This window comes from Oncorhynchus kisutch, linkage group LG29 (assembly GCF_002021735.2).
Source record: "Oncorhynchus kisutch isolate 150728-3 linkage group LG29, Okis_V2, whole genome shotgun sequence".
NCBI lineage: Eukaryota > Metazoa > Chordata > Actinopteri > Salmoniformes > Salmonidae > Oncorhynchus > Oncorhynchus kisutch.
In genome coordinates this window covers 18,026,443-18,043,931 of record NC_034202.2, presented here as the reverse complement: position 1 = coordinate 18,043,931, position 17,489 = coordinate 18,026,443, and the positions used below count along the sequence as shown (strand labels likewise).

General features: G+C 42.2%; 1 protein-coding gene across 1 annotated transcript; it reads left to right on the top strand.

Moving 5' to 3' along the window:
• Positions 1 to 245: 245 nt before the first annotated feature.
• On the top strand, positions 246 to 10,073 carry LOC109873606 (succinyl-CoA:3-ketoacid coenzyme A transferase 1, mitochondrial). Its single transcript, XM_020465244.2, has 17 exons — positions 246 to 462; positions 2,428 to 2,554; positions 2,789 to 2,879; positions 3,025 to 3,160; positions 3,337 to 3,486; positions 3,657 to 3,763; positions 3,990 to 4,050; positions 4,175 to 4,282; positions 4,388 to 4,502; positions 7,971 to 8,065; positions 8,203 to 8,251; positions 8,399 to 8,471; positions 8,582 to 8,657; positions 8,748 to 8,837; positions 8,942 to 9,022; positions 9,120 to 9,221; positions 9,353 to 10,073. Exons 1-17 carry the CDS (start codon positions 364 to 366, stop codon positions 9,386 to 9,388), a joined length of 1,596 nt encoding a protein of 531 aa, XP_020320833.1. The 5' UTR covers positions 246 to 363; the 3' UTR covers positions 9,389 to 10,073.
• Positions 10,074 to 17,489: the final 7,416 nt, after the last annotated feature.

The window sequence follows — 17,489 nt, the reverse complement described above, 5'->3', positions numbered from 1 at the left end:
AGACAGTCTCTCTCTCTCTAACAAAGTTTGGAATTGAAAGCTTGAAATTCTTCTCAAAATGTGGTCTTCCATGTTGATCCTGTGATTATGCTACCTGGTCTCATGCCTTTTTAGGTTTTAACTTGAATGTGGGGGAAACAGGGACTTACCCTTTCACGAGGTGCTTTGAAAGCCTACATTTAAAACTTTTGGTCAGTATGGTACTAATAAGCAGTATCACTTTTAATTGGTCAATTTCTCAGTCACTCCAGGGATGCCCCCACCCCTCCTGGCCTGATTGTTGACTGGGCCCAGGGGGAATGACCTGTACTGCAAACCTCCAACACTCAGTTTTCCGAAAGACTTGACAGACAGATTCCGAAAATGGCGTCCTTCAGAATTCTGTCAAAATCAGAGCAATTTCATAGAAATATATCTTCAGTGAGAAGACAAAAAGGAGTACTGTCTATGCAGTATGGCAAGGTAGGAACAACTTTATAATTTTAACACAATTTGTGTTATGTGTATAATAAACCTGAACATTAGGTAAAATGTTGTTTATTAATCCAGTATATCAAGCTAGTATTGTATTGCTCCATATACAATGTAACGATTGTGTGCTAAATTGTGACTATTGATACTGTTTAATGGTATGGAACTGTTAGGAACCTCACACAGGTATCTGTTCTGAACCTCAAATGTTTTATTCTTGTCTCTGAAGTACATACGGAAAGATTTCGGACCCCTTCCCTTTTTCCACATTTGGTTACCTTACAGCCTTATTCTAAAATTGATTAAATATTTTTTCCCCCGTCATCAATCTACACACAATACCCCATAATGACAAAGTGAAAACAGGTTTTTAGAAATTGTTGCACATTATATTCTTTTCCCAGCTAGCGACTGGAACGAGCTGCAACAAACACTCAAACTGGACAGTTCTCAATCTCTATATTCAAAGACTCAATCATGGACACTCTTACTGACCGTTGTGGCTGCTTTGTGTGATGTATTGTCTCTACCTTATTGCCCTTTGTGCTGCTGTCTGTGTCCAATAATGTTTGTACCATGTTTTGTGCTGCTACCATGTTGTGTTGCTACCATGTTGTTGTTATGTTGTGTTGCTACCATGCTGTGTCATGTGTTGCTGCCTTGCTATGTTGTTGTCTTAGTTCTCTCTTCATGTAGTGCTGTGTTGTCTCGTTGTGATGTGTGTTTTGTCCTATGTTTATATTTTTATTTTTAATCCCAGGCCCCAGTCCCCGCAGGAGGCCTTTGCCTTTTTGTAGGCCTTCATTGTAAATAACAATGTGTTCTTAACGGACTTTTCTAGTTAAAAAGGTTAAATATTAAATAAAAAAATACAATTGGAAAGGCACACACCTGTCTATATAAGGTCCCACAGTTGACAGTGCATGTCGGAGCAAAAACCAAGCCATGAGGTCAAAGGAATTGTCCATAGAGATCCGAGACAGGATTGTGTCGAGGCACAGATCTGGGGAAGGGTACCAAAACATTTATGCAGCATTGAAGGTCCCCAAGAACACAGTGGCCTACATCATTCTTAATGGAAGAAGTTTGGAACCACCAATACTCTTCCTAGAGCTGGCTGCCCGGCCAAACTGAGCAATCGGGAGAAGGGCCTTGGTCAGGGAGGTGACCAAGAATCCGATGGTCACTCTGACAGAGCTCCAGAGTTCCTCTTTGGAGATGGGAGAACCTTCCAGAAGGACAACCATTTCTCCAGCACTCCATCAATCAGACCTTTATGGTAGAGTGGCCAGACAAAAAAAAAAATCTCAGTAAAAGGCTCATGACAGCCCGCTTAGAGTTTGCCTAAAGGCACCTATAGGACTTTAATCAATTTTAGAATAAGGCTGTAACGTAAAAAGTCAAGGGGCCTGAATACCTTCCGAATGCACTGTATGTGGGAGTGTTTTATTTATCTTTTTTTCTTTCTTTACTTTACTTACCTACACACACACACACACACACACACCTTTTTTTCGCACTATTGGTTAGAGCCTGTAAGTAAGCATTTCACTGTAAGGTCTACACCTGTTGTATTCTCCGCACGTGACAAAGAAACTTGATTTGAGTGCTATAATACTGTGGATGGGTCACTCAGAGTTCTTATGGATGAGAACTGTCTAAGTGGAGAGCATTAGAATAAATCAAGTAGGAAACCTACAAGATCTTTTACAAGTTTTTATTCTAGAATGAATCCTAGTCCATGAGAGAAACCAGGCACAGTGCTACATGAATCACTTTGAATTAACCATTTTTGACACAACTCTAACATACCTTTTTTCCCCTGACAAAATGGGGGCACGAAATAACAACATGCAAATTTGTATCAATTTCATTGAGGGGGATTGAACTAACTCACTGGTAAAAATCCAGGTTTACTGTGATGTCCTTGTCCAAATTGTCATGTGGCTATTTCAGTGTGTTCCTCACCCTCGGGTGTGTGGCTGTTGCTTCTCCACCTCCTGCCCCAGGGATGCCCGCTTCTTTACCGACCCCACAGAGGCAGTGAAAGACATCCCAGATGACTCCACTCTACTAGTCGGAGGTAGCATACTGTACCTACTCTCAGGCCTTTTTCATCACATAGTTATGCTTTAGTCAAATGTCAAATTCAAAAGTTTTGCATTTCAAACCTGATAAATATCTTCTGCTTCTGGGAAAACAATATGTCATATTTGTTTAAGCGCTAATCATTAACATTCCATGTTTGCGTTTGTACATTAGTTTGGGTAATGTATAGGATAATTCAGAGTTTAATGTTTTCTGAATGTTTTTCCAGGGTTTGGTTTGTGTGGAATACCCGAGAATCTGATTGGGAGTTTATTGAAGACTGGAGTGAAAGGTATCACAGCAGTCAGCAACAACGCTGGGTAATTAGGCTACTACAAAATGAGTGTGTGTGCGAGTGCCTTTGAGTATATTTGTTTTTGTGCATGTGTTGTATGTATCTAAGCAAGATAGAAATGTGTTTGTGTGTTATTCTCGTGTGGATAAATATCTTGTGTGTGTGTGCAGTGTGGATAATTTTGGTCTTGGTCTGCTGCTGAGGACCAAGCAGATCAAGCGGATGATTTCCTCCTACGTTGGGGAGAATGCAGAGTTTGAGAGACAGTACCTTTCAGGGGAACTGGAGGTGGAGCTAACGCCTCAGGTTAGACTCGAATGACTGTGTGTCATTCTAAAGTATTTTCTCCATCTGGTTTGTAATGAAAAATGGATTTGCCTGTCATTCTCGCTATAACAAGTTTGTTATAACATTTTTGTATCTTGTTATAGCCTACGTGTTAGATCATGTTAAGACTTTCTTATACCATACATCTACTGAAGGGTACCCTGGCAGAGAGGGTACGTGCCGGCGGTGCTGGGGTCCCTGCCTTCTTCACGCCCACTGGGTATGGCACACTGATCCAGGAGGGAGGCTCACCCATCAAATACAACACAGACGGCAGTGTGGCCATCGCTAGCAAGAAGAGAGAGGTATGCAAAAACACAAACATATATTCATATTGAACCTTTATTTACCCAGAATAATTCACTTTATTTCCCCAAGAAAGACCGGGTAATATTAGAGAGATAGAGGTGGACACTATGGGGTCAGCTCAGCTTTTACTCCTGACCCTGACACATGTGATGTCATTATCTCACAGGTGAGGGAGTTCAATGGCATCCACTATGTCATGGAGAGAGCTATCACAGGGGACTTTGCTTTGATCAAGGCCTGGAAAGCTGATCGAGCTGGTAACATTGTGTTCAGGTGGGGTTGGCTGATTTTTCAACAACAATCATAAGAACGTGTTATATTCAAACTCCACAAGAGGTCAGCATTTCCTAGCATGATGTTGCGCCACTGCTAGTGCTAACATTCAAAATCAATTACAACGGACAACGACTGTCACTGTGAATGATTATATAGTTAATGCACTATGACTACTTAGCATATCAGCATACAATAAACAGTTCATGATACTGTCTTTCTATAGAAAAACAGCACGGAACTTCAACCAGCCCATGTGTAAAGCAGCTAAAGTCACCGTAGTGGAGGTTAGCATGTCAATGAACCAGTTTCAATTAACAGCTTGTTCAACTATCATGTGTGGCCTAAGTTTACTGAACCTTACACCAGACTTTTAAACCCAAACTGGGTCTTCGGTTACTACTGTCTTAGGTAGAAGAGATTGTAGATGTGGGGACCTTTGCTCCAGAAGATATCCATGTCCCCAGCATCTATGTTGACAGGATTGTGAAGGGGGCAGTCTATGAGAAGAGGATAGAGGTAAGCCTGCCTGTCTGTGTCTGTCAGTCTGTTGGTGGCAGGTAATGTGGAATCGGTTGTTTTCTCTGTACTATTGATTGGCAATAATCCCTGTTCACTGTGCAGAAGAGAACGGTCCAGAAAGGCTCTATGGAGACACCCAAAGCCAAGAGGAAGGCAGACCTGCTCCGAGAGAGGATCATCAGGAGGGCAGCACTGGAGTTCCAGGATGGGATGTATGGTATCCTTTACGGAGGGAACAGTGTGGATTGATATTGAAACGTGAGGTACATATAGGGCTATGGCGGTCACAAAATTTCCTCAGACGGTAATTGTCAAGCAAATAAATGGTCGGTCTCACGGTAATTGACAGTTAATTAACAAACACATTTAGCATCTCCTGGCTTGCACACAGCCTACAAGCCACTGATGCAGACCTTTGGAACATCTACATTTGGAAAAAGTCTAATAAAGCCATGTAATATAGCCTATACCTTCACAATAAATCCATTCTTTATTTTAGACAGTTCTAAAGAAACATGATATGAAGAAAATGTGGTCTATTTCAGAAGAACAGAATAGCATACTCTGAGTTGTCCTTATGGTAGGTCCTGATCTGGCTATTCCATATGGCTGTGGGCTACGCTAGTTCATTTAGCAGACAAGATTTGCTTAGAATTCCGTGGCATTATTTTATAGTATGAAGAATACAATTGAACATAGCTGGATTACATTGAAAGGATATTTTCTCCAAACGATTCAGGGAGTGTGCACATGCGGCTATTCTGTGTTGAGCGGTTAACAAAGAAATAGGTATCTATATGCTTAATTTTGAAAGACATGAGCTCATGACCTCTGCTCTGTTTATTTGCGCAGGCTGTTCACACTTCAGTCTCTCATTCACAATTTGACAATGCCTTGAATTTCCCGGCGTCATCCCCTTTGTGGCCGTAATGCATCCTAAAAAAATCCATGCCTTTTGTGGCCAGTGGCCATTGTGCCCTTCTCCCTGAGTGCTGCGTGCTCTTCTCCCTGAGTGCTGCATGCTCCGAAGCACCTCTCACTCACATGGCTTTCCATCACTGATCGGGTCTTTCATACAGGCTACAAGTGAAGACATACACATCGGGGACGCAACTGTGCACGTCCTTATCCAATTCTGAGATTCATATTGGAATAACTGTCCACATTTACTTTTCAGCAGCCAACAAGATGAGAAAGGCCTAACTAACAGCAAAAGCACTAGCCTATGTCAATTGACTATCCCCCATAGTACAAATGTTGACCTATTCTGTGTGAGAAATAAATATTCCAAAGATAGTCTGGAACAGTTGTAAAATGCGATAGATCCTAAATAAAAAAATTACACAATGTGGTGGACCAAACAGATCAGAACGTGGCAGAAAACGTTGATAAATTATTAGGCTATTTCTTCACATTATAAGCGCAGCAATGCGCACACGGCAGTAGGCTATATGCTCGAATGTTCCATTAGCGTGAAAAAACCCTTATCAAAATCAAATTTATTGGTCACATACACGTGTTTAGCAGATGTTATTGTGGGTGTAGTGAAATGCTTGTGCTTCTAGCTCCGACAGTGCAGTAATATCTAACAACTAATATCTAACAGTTTCACAACATATACCCCAAAATACATGTAAATCTAAGTAAGGAATGGATTAAGCATATATACATATGTCAGAGTGGCATTGGACTAAGATACAGTGGCGTAGTATAGAATACAGTATATACATACAGTATGAGATGGGTGACGCAATATTTACACACAATTAAAGTGACTAAGATACCGTAGAAGAGTACAGAGTACAGTTTATACATATGAGATGAGTAATGCAAGATACGGAGATATTAAAGTTGCTAGTGATCCATTTCTAAAAGTGGCCAGTGATTCCTAATCTATGTCTATAGGCAGCAGCCTCTGATGTGTTGGAGATGGCTGTTTAACAGTCAGCGGTGTAGTATAGAATACAATACAGTATATACATATGAGATGGGTGATGTAATATGTATTTTTATTTTTAAAGTGACTAAGATACCATAGAAAAATGTGGAGTGCAGTTTATACATATTAGCTGAGTAATGCTAGATACGGAACATTATTAAAGTGGCTAGTGATCCATTTCTAAAAGTGACCAGTGATTCCTAATATATATGTCTATAGGCAGCCGCCCTTATATGCTAGTGATGGCTGTTTAGCAGTCTGATGGCCTTGATATAGAAGCTGTTTTTCAGTCTCTCGGTCCCAGCTTTGATACACCTGTACTGACCTCACCTTCTGGATGGTAGTGGGGTGAACAGGCAGTGGCTCGGGTGGTTGATGTCCTTGATGATCTTTTTTGCCTTCCTATGGCATCGGGTGCTGTAGGTGTCCTGGAGTGCAGGACGTTTGCCCCCGGTGATGCGTTGGGAAGACCATCAGCTGGAGTTTTGCAGTTGCGGGCGGTGCAGTTGCCTTACGAGGTGGTGATACAGCCCGACAGGGCACTCTCAATTGTGCATCTGTAAAAGTTTGAGAGGGTTTTAGGTGTTAAGCCAAATTTCTTTAGCCTCCTGACATTGAAGAGGCGCTCTTGCGCCTTCTACACCCAGACGCGCTGTTGCGCCTTCTTCACCACACGGTCTGTGTGGGTAGACATTTTCAGTTTGTCAGTGATGTGTATGCTTTCCACCTTCTCCACTGCGGTCCCTTCAATGTGGATTGGGGGGTGCTCCCGCTACTGTTTCCTGAAGTCCACAATCATCTCCTTAGTTTTGTTGATGTTTAGTGAGAGGTTTCCGCAAATGCGATTATGCATATAATGTTTTTATACTAAAAAGGGCATTTAAGGTAAATTCTTCTCCAAACTTGAAACTCACACGGTCCTTATGTATGACACCCTTTGTAAGCAGATTAAATGTACTAAAAATGAAGTTATTTGGCCACTTTAGTTGTGATACAAACCTTTTCAAAATTAGGCTACATGAGGTGTGCGTATATGATTCGAAGAAGTCGCAAAAAAAAGCATGGTCTCTTGCCTTAAGCTGGGCATCATTCACAAGTGAAAATATATCATTCACAAGTGATAGGCTAATATTGTCACCTATCAGACTATTCTTGATTTGAATCTTTACATATACTAAATAATATGTTTGAGATTTGTGGACCATTTTATCATGCACCTGTCTCAAAACAGGGGGGGGGGGGGGAATACATGTAATCTATGCACTTAAACATCGAATTTAGGACACTTTTTCCCATGGTTCATTTTCATGCCAGCCAGGTAGCTGTGCTGGCAAGATAAACAATGTGCTTAATATAAGGAAAGTTGGGAAATAAATATAGAAAGCTGAGAGGCCATCACTCTTGTTTTCTCATGCAATTGCATAGCCTATAGAAATGTTGCGCAACATGAGCTCATATGAAGTTTTATTATATCTTTGATCACATTTGCATTGATGTCAGAGTGATTAGAGGAACAGTAGAGTTCGAAGTACCAGGCAGTTAGCAAGTTTGGTAGACTACTAATTAGCAGCATCAGAGCTTGGAGCAGCCTAATTACCATGACTAAACGTGGAATTTGACTGCCTTCATGACATGGCTGCCGGTGTGGCGTTAATATGGTCACCAAACAGCCCTAGGTATATACAATATGTAGACGTGGTGGATGTTATTGGTTATTAATAGGTCCCTTGACTACAGCATCTTCAGCAAACCTTGGTATTGGGATCCCGATGCTGGCCAGCAACTTCATCAACTCTGACATCACTGTGCACCTACAGAGTGAGAATGGACTTCTGGGCCTGGTGAGCCATATTAAAACTGTTAGATTTACAGATACAAGTAGAAAGTGCATTCAGGAAAGTGGGCACCCTCTCTTTGACAAAGCCCTGTGTGTGTGTGTCTGTATAATTTTGTTGTTTTGTCTGTGAATTATAAAAAGGGTCCTTATCCCACCGAAAGTGAGGTAGACCCAGACCTTATCAATGCAGGTGCGTACAGCAAGCACATACGTCAACACTACACCTACAAAGTTGTAGAAAGTCTTTGGTTGGACATGCTATCCTCAAATCAAAGCTTTCTCGGAACATCTTTCCTGGCCTTTACCCTCCTACCCAGTCTCTGTTTGTGTTATTTAGGTAAAGAGGTTGTAACTGTGGTTCCTGGAGCCGCGTTTTTCTCCAGTGATGAATCATTTGCTATGATCAGGGGGTGAGTGCTCAAACCACCTACTGTACTCCCCGATCTTTAGCTCCACTAACCGTAGTATCACTTTTTCCTTTGGAGTAGCTGAAGGTAACATGAACCACCTCTACTTTCAGTGGCCACATTGACCTGACCATGTTGGGGGCCATGCAGGTGTCTAAGTATGGGGACCTGGCCAACTGGATGATCCCGGTATGATCATGTCTCTCACCCTGGCCGATCGTAGGAATACGTGTATATAATGTTTCAACATGTGTATGCTCTCTTCATTGACCTCCAAAGGGAAAGATGGTGAAAGGAATGGGAGGGGCTATGGACCTAGTGGCAAGTGCAGGAACCAAAGTGGTGGTGACCATGGAGCATTCTGCTAAGGTACAAAATGACACTACCTCTGGTGCTTCATACATATGGTTTTAGACCTTACTACACTATAGGAGTGTACCCTATAGTAAACATTTTCTCCTTACAAACTTAAGGGGGACAAACACAAAATCCTGGAGAGTTGTACTCTCCCACTGACCGGGAAGCAGTGTGTGGATAGAATCATCACTGAAAAGGTGAGCTTTTTAAATAAAGTTCAGCTTGTCAGCTGCAGGCAGTGTCAATCTCCTCTCCCTGTATGCAGTAGCTTACACTCTCTCCCCCCTCCCCCAGGCAGTTTTTGATGTTGACAAGGCCAGCGGCCTCACTCTCATAGAGATCTGGGAGGGGCTGACTCCTGATGACATCAGAGCTTGCACTGGCACAGATTTTGCTGTGAGTTTGACAAACCCATCATAGCTCAGATGAATCATGGAATAACTACTGACTCATTAACTCAACACTGAATGTTCTGTGCTTCCATTATAATGACTCAACTCTGATCACTGTTTGTGTTTCTTGATTAGGTGTCCCCAAATCTAAGACCAATGCAGCAGATCTGAACCCAGTGACTCCAAATCTTTCTGCAGTGCACAGAATCCTTCTTTTAACATTCCACGTGACCATAGTGCTACAAATGCATGTACACAACAACTCTGGGAGAGAGGTATAAATAGACCTGCAGACTTAAAGGTATTGACAGTTAAGAGTCAGTCGGCTACAACGTGCCTGTGACTTAGAATCAGCTTGCTGAAGTCTAGGTCTACAATGCAATGACTGGTCATTCCAAGCTGTATATGGTATGATCCATGGCAGATTGTTTTACTCTTAAAATGGCATAACTAAATTTGTTTGAGTTTCATAATTTTACAGAGACACTCAAGTGCTAAGTATTTTTTTTTTGGTTCAGGATGGGATGATATCAAATCAAATTGATTTGTCACATACACATGGTTAGCAGATGTTAATGCGAGTGTAGCGAAATGCTTGTGCTTCTAGTTCCGACAATGCAGTAATAACCAACGAGTAATCTAACAATTCCAAAACTACTACCTTATACACACACAAGTGTAAAGGGATAAAGAATATGTACATAAAGATATGAATGAGTGATGGTACAGGACGGCATAGGCAAGATGCAGAAGATGGTATCGAGTACAGTATATACATATGAGATAAGTAATGTAGGGTATGTAAACAAAGTGGCATAGTTTAATAAAGTAGCTACAGCAGCAGATGGCACAGGGATGTATTGTCTGCATGATATCATACATGATATACACTTAAGAGCATCTGGGGTAGTCAAACTCATACAATGTGTCTAACTTGGGTAAATTCAGCATTGTGACCTTTGCACTAATGGTACGGCGCAGAGAGGCTCAACCAGGAAAAACAATTGTTACGCAACCTGTTCCCTACTCAGAAAAGGGGGGTGGTGATTTGCTCCTGGGTTCTGTTGGATTGTAAGGCCGGTAGGTAGGATGTGATGGTCTAGGAGGAAGAGAGAAAATACACTGCTCAAAAAAATAAAGGGAACACTTAAACAACACAATGTAACTCCAAGTCAATCACACTTCTGTGAAATCAAACTGTCCACTTAGGGAGCAACACTGATTGACAATAAATTTCACATGCTGTTGTGCAAATGGAATAGACAACAGGTGAAAATTATATGCATTTAGCAAGACACCCCCAATAAAGAAGTGGTTCTGGAGGTGGGACCACAGACCACTTCTCAGTTCCTATGCTTCCTGGCTGATGTTTTGGTCACTTTCGAATGCTGGCGGTGCTTTCACTCTAGAGTGGTAGTATGAGACGGAGTCTACAACCCACACAACTGGCTCAGGTATGGCACATCAATGCGAGATGTGACAAGAAGGTTTGCTGTGTCTGTCAGCGTAGTGTCCAGAGCATGGAGGCCCTACCAGGAGACAGGCCAGTACATCAGGAGACGTGGAGGAGGCCGTAGGAGGGCAACAACCCAGCAGCAGGACCGCTACCTCCGCCTTTGTGCAAGTAGGAGCAGGAGGAGCACTGCCAGAGCCCTGCAAAATGACCTCCAGCAGGCCACAAATGTGCATGTGTCTGCTCAAACGGTCAGAAACAGACTCCATGAGGGCCTGACGTCCACAGGTGGGGGTTGTGCTTACAGCCCAACACCGTGCAGGAGGTTTGGCATTTGCCAGAGAACACCAAGATTGGCAAATTCGCCACTGGCGCCCTGTGCTCTTCACAGATGAAAGCAGGTTCACACTGAGCGCATGTGACAGATGTGACAGTCTGGAGACGCCATGGAGAACGTTCTTCTGCCTGCAACATCCTCCAGCATGACTGGTTTGGCGGTTCCTCCTAATGCAAGACAATGCTAGACCTCATGTGGCTGGAGTGTGTCAGCAGTTCCTGCAAGAGGAAGGCATTGATGCTATGGACTGGCCCGCCCGTTCCCCAGACATGAATCCAATTGAGCACACCATTGAGCTCCATCCACCAACGCCACGTTGCACCACAGACTGTCCAGGAGTTGGCGGATGCTTTAGTCCAGGTCTGGGAGGAGATCCCTCAGGAGACCATCCGCCACCTCATCAGGAGCATGCCCAGGCATTGTAGGGAGGTCATACAGGCACGTGGAGGCCACACACACACTACTGAGCCTCATTTTGACTTGTTTTAAAGGACATTACATCAAAGTTGGATCAGCCTGTAGTGTGGTTTTCCTCTTTAATTTTGAGTGTGACTCCAAATCCAGACCTCCATGGGTTGATAAATTTGATTTCCATTGATAATTTGTGTGATTTTGTTGTCAGCACATTCAACTATGTAAAGAAAAGTATTTAATAAGAATATTTCATTCATTCAGATCTAGGACGTGTTATTTTAGTGGTCCCTTTATTTTTTTGAGCAGTGTACATCTCAGGGGCAAAGCAACATCAAAGTGCATGAACCAAGTAGTGCCAGGTGAATAAACAGGAAGTAAATATGTAATCAACTCAGAGCCGACTATCCTTTTGGGGGCTCCAAGCGAGATTTGGTTGCCCCCTTGCAGCAAAGCATTAGTTTTAGTGGCCGCCCCTCTTAAAAGTGGGGATAATGTGTTTTAAAAATTCTACACCTTTGCCATGGGGCAGAGAAACCTTGCAATTTTATAACAAATGTTATGCTATTTCCAGACATGATTTATGCCACGTTAATAGAATATCTGAGTGAGAATGATTTTGTTAGTCAATAGGTGTTACGGCTTTCTTCCGTTGAAGGAGAGTCGGACCAAAATGCAGCGTGGTTAGTTCGATACATCTTTAATAAGGAAAAAACACGAACAATACAAAACAAACGGAAAATTTTGTTTGCTTCCATGCTTAGACGCCATTCTAGTTTTGTATAGTTCAATGTTCTTAGTCATTAAACTCTAACTGCACTTGCTTCCTGACTCCCTGCATCTACGTTTTTAAAAAAAATGAACAGATTAACACAATTGGAAAGTGCCGAATCCTTCAGAAAGCCTAATTAATATATATTTAGCAATAGCACTTCCATATAAACATTCAGCTAATATAACAAGGCACTTACTGATTGTTTCACACACAAAAGGGAAGGAAAGAAACTATGCTATGAAAGGATATGCTGTGTTCAGAGGTGGAAAGGGTGTTTTATGGCAAGGTGAGAAAAAGGTTGAGGAGTGGTGATTTGGGATTGACAACAGATGTGGGAACACTTGTAGAGGGAAGGGGTGTGGCCTGGACCAATTAGTTAATCTGCAGAGGAGTGGTCTTCAACACACCACCAATACTTTTACTAGAAATGAATAAAAGCTAATGGCAAAATGGATATCAATATTTTTTTTTAAATTGTTGCGGGTACAGGGCCACAAGGTACCCCATTCATTACGCATCAAGGAAATGTGGGGGAATTGGATTTCTCCAGTGTGGAAATTCCTGAACTCGGAGTGCTATTGAGTTCTCTCTCCTTACTGGCTATATGAGATGGGCCAGTTGAAAACACCTGTCTGTCTCTGTCATGTGCCTCATGAAGGTAAGGAGCTGACCTATACAGTAAACGTTACTATATACTCTCAACAGCATACATTACTATCACTCTGACTGTGTTAATGTCATTATTTCTCCAAGTTGAACTTGGATGTGACTCTGCCCTATCTGATTTGGTTACTCTTCTGTCTCCCTCACATTCAGTAGGTACTGAGCAGTAGTGGTGCGTGGGTAAAATCACTGGAGAAGCTAGAATAAAAGCTTTATTACACCCTATGTGTTGTGATAGTTACATTGTTTTACTCTATAACCTGTTAGTTCATATGCCTTGTGGCCTTGGATAGAAAACACTGACATTTCCAAAACTGCAAAGATATTGTCTGTGAGTGCAACAGAACTGATGTTACAGGCGAAACCTAGACAAATCCAATCAGGAAGTGCCAATTTTTTTTAAACCGCCTCATGCCAATGACTCCTACGAATGAGCTTACGTTTTCTACGTATTCCCCAAGGTGTCTACAGCATTGTGACGTCTTTTTACGCATTTCTGTTGAAGAATAGCTGTAAGGGACCACATTTAGCAAGTGGTCACCTGATGTCTCCCGCAGAAAATCTTGCGTAAAATACTGAGGTAGCCATTTTTCCAATCGCTTCTTATGAGAAACCAATTGCCTCGATGGATATGTTATCAAATATATATGTTAAAAACACCTTGAGGATTGATTCTAAACAACGTTTGCCATGTTTCTGTCGATATTATGGAGCTAATTTCGAAAAAAGTTTGGCGTTGTAATGACTGAATTTTCGTTTTTTTTTCTTAGCCAAACGTGATGAACAAAACGGAGCGATTTCTCATACACACAATCTTTTTGGAAAAAATTAACATTTGCTATCTGAGAGTCTCCTCATTGAAAACATCCGAAGTTCTTCAAAGGTAAATTATTTTATTTGAATGCCTTTCTTGTTTTTGTGAAAATGTTGCCTGCTGAATGCTAGGCTTAATGCTATGCTAGCTATCAATACTCTTACACAAATGCTTGTGTAGCTATGGTTGAAAAGCATATTTAGAAAATCTGGGATGACAGTGTTGTTAACAAAAGGCTAAGCTTGTGAGTAAATATATTTTTCATTTCATTTGCGATTTTCATGAATAGTTAACGCTCGACGCAAGAAGTTAATGCAACTGCTGTGTCAGATTTAAAAAAAATATTACTGAAAAAGCAAACCATGCAATAATCTGAGTTCAGCGTTCAGACAACAAAGCAGCCAAAAGATATCCGCCATATTGTGTAGTCAACAGAAGTCAGAAATAGCATTATAAATATTAACTTACCTTTGATGATCTTCATCAGAATGCACTCCCAGGAATCCCAGTTCCACAATAAATGTTTGATTTGTTCGATAAAGTTCATACTTTATATCCAAATAGCTTCTTTTGTTAGGGCGTTTGGTAAACAAATCCAAACGCACGTTCAGGTCCAGTCGGACAAAAAGTTCAAAGAGTTATATTACAGGTCATAGAAACTTGTCAAACTAAGTATAGAATCAATCTTTAGGATGTTTTTATCATAAATCTTCAATAATGTTCCAACTGGAGAATTCCATTGTCTGTAGAAAAGCAATGGAACGAGAGCGAACTCTGTCGTGACCACACCTCACGAGCCTGTGGCACTCTGCCAGCCACCTGGCTCAATCCCCTCTCATTCTCTCCCCCTTCATAGTAGAAGCCTGAAACAAAGTTCTAAAGACTGTTGACATCTAGTGGAAGCCTTAGGAAGTGCAATATGACCCCATTTACACTGTATATTGGAATGGTAAAGAGTTGAAAAACTACAAACCTCAGATTTCCCACTTCCTGGTTGGATTTTTCTCAGGTTTTCGCCTGCCACGTGAGTTCTGTTATACTCACAGACATCATTCAAACAGTTTTAGAAACTTCAGAGTTTTCTATCCAATACTACTAATAATATGCATATATTAGCATCTGGGACAGAGTAGCAGGCAGTTTACTCTGGGCACCTTATTCATCCAAGCTCCTCAATACTGCCCCCCTGTCACCAAGAAGTTAAGACCTATGTCATCGGTGGAGACACGTCCTCCATAGCTGGTCAGAGGGTCCTGGACCTGGAGGACCCAGAGGCCAATGGACAGAGCAGTGGGTCTGCTCTGTCAAGTACTTCCCTTGGGTCATCAACATGAAGGTAGCATAATCAAATAAAATTGTATTGGTCACATGCGCCGAATACAACAGGTGTAGACCTTAGTGAAATGCTAACTTATGAGCCCCTAACCATCAATGCAGTTTAAAAAAATACAGATAAGAGATAAAAGTAACAAGTAATTTAAAGAGTAGCAGTGAAATAACAATAGCGAGACCATTTACAGGGGGGTTACCGATACAGAGTCACAGTGCGGGGGCACCGGTTATTTGAGGTAGTATGTACATGCAGGTGTTCAGGAGTCTTATGGTTTGGGGTAGAAGCTGTTTAGAAGCCTCTTGGACCGAGACTTGGCACTCCAGTACTGCTTGCTGTGCGGTAGCAGAGAGAACAGTCTATGACTAGGGTGGCTGGAATCTTTGACAATTTTTAGGTCCTTCCTCTGACACGGCCTGGTATAGAGGTCCTGGATCGCAGGAAGCTAGGCCCTAGTGATGTACTGGGCCGTTCGCACTACCCGCTGTAGTGCCTTGCGGTCAGAGGCCGAGCAGTTGCCATACCAGGCTCTCGACGGTGTAGCTGTAGAACCTTTTGAGGATCTGAGGACCCATGCCAAATCTCCTGAGGGGGAATAGTCGTGCCCTCTTCAATACTGTCTTGGTGTGCTTGGACCATGTTAGTTTGTTGGTGATGTGGACACCAAGGAACTGGAGGCTCTCAACCTGCTCCACTGCAGCCCCGTCGATGAGAATGGGGGAGTGCTCGGGCCTCTTTCCAGGAGTCCACAATAATCTCCTTTGTCTTGTTCACCTTGGGGGAGCTGTTGTTGTCCTGGCACCACACGACCAGGTCTCTGACCTCCTCCCTATAAGCCGTCTCGTCATTGCCGGTGATCAGGCCTACCACTGTTGTGTCATCGGCAAATTTAATGATGGTGTTGGAGTCGTGCCTGGCCGTGCAGTCATGAGTGAACAGGGAGTACAGGAGGGGACTGAGCATGCACCCCTGAAGGCCCCTGTGTTGAGGATCAGTGTGGTGGATGTTGTTCCCTACCCTTACCACCTGGGTGCGGCATGTCAGGAAGTCCAGGATCCAGTTAGAGAGGGAGGTGTTTAGTCCCAGGGACCTCAGCTTATTGATGAGCTTTGAGGGCACTATGGTGTTGAACTGTTGAGGTGTAGTCAATTAATAGCATTCTCAAATAAGTGTTCCTTTTGTCCAGGTGGGAAAGGGCAGGGTGGAGTGCAATAGAGATTGCATCATCTGTGGATCTGTTGGGACAGTATGTAAATTGGAGTGCGTCTAGGGTTTCTGGGGTAATGGTGTTGATGTGAGCCATGACCAGCCTTTCAAAGCATTTCATGGCTGCAGATGTGAGTGCTACGGGTCGGTGGACGTTTAGGCAGGTTACCTTAGTGTTCTTGGGCACAGGGACTATGGTTGTCTGCTTAAAATATGTTGGTATTACAGACTCGGGCAGGGAGAGATTGAAAATGTCAGTGAAGACACTTTCCAGTTGGTCAGCGCATGCTCGCAGTACACCTCCTGGTAATCTGTCTGATCCTGCGGCCTTGTGAATGTTAACCTGTTTGAAGGTCTTACTCACATCGGCTGCAGAGAGCGTGATCACACAGTCTTCCGGAATAGCTGGTGCTCTCATGTATGTTAGTGTTATTTGCCTCGAAGCGAGCTTAGAAGTAGTTTTGCTCATCTGGTTGGCTCGTGTCACTGGGCAGCTCTCAGCTGTGCTTCCCTATGTAGTCTGTAATGGTTTGCAAGCCCTGCCACATCCAACGAGCATCCATCTCCTATCATTCTAACCTTTTTTGTCATATATATATATATATATATATATATATATATATATATATATATATTAACAAAACAAACTTTTGACGGGATGACATGTTATACTATATCATGTCCACCCATATTGTAAACTTAAAAGAAATATAAAAGGTTCTTCCCCAGCTTTTAAGGAACTTTTGCCCAATAAAGAACCTTTGCATTAAGTGTGGGGTTCTTGACATGGCATTTGTTCTTCAGAATTCTTGAAATACATACTGTAGATGCCTGCAGATGTCTCTTTCATAGCACACAGAAGATTTACCAGTGTTAACTAATGTTTTCAGTGTAACATTTATAGTGTTGATTCAAGAGTTCAATTAACACTCAGTGGTGTAAAATAACTGCAGTGTTGGTGTTAATAACCAGAGTTGAACCATCGTTATATTTTCCAGCATGCTCTATTGCAGATTATTTTTGTTTTGTTTCAATGTCTATGTTTTTGTATGTACATTGATTAATTAACCATACACATTTTTTTAAAACTATTCCCAATCTGTTGGACTTATTGCAACTGTTACTGAAATGTTTTTTCCAGTTTTGATGTTTAAGGTAGTAGCATATTTTAGTCTTCCCAACCCTGGCAATCATTCTGACTGTCTGGATTCAAATCGGACCACTGTATTAAGGTAAAACTATCATCTCAAAAGAAGGCCTTGTTGAAACATTGTCTTGTCTTA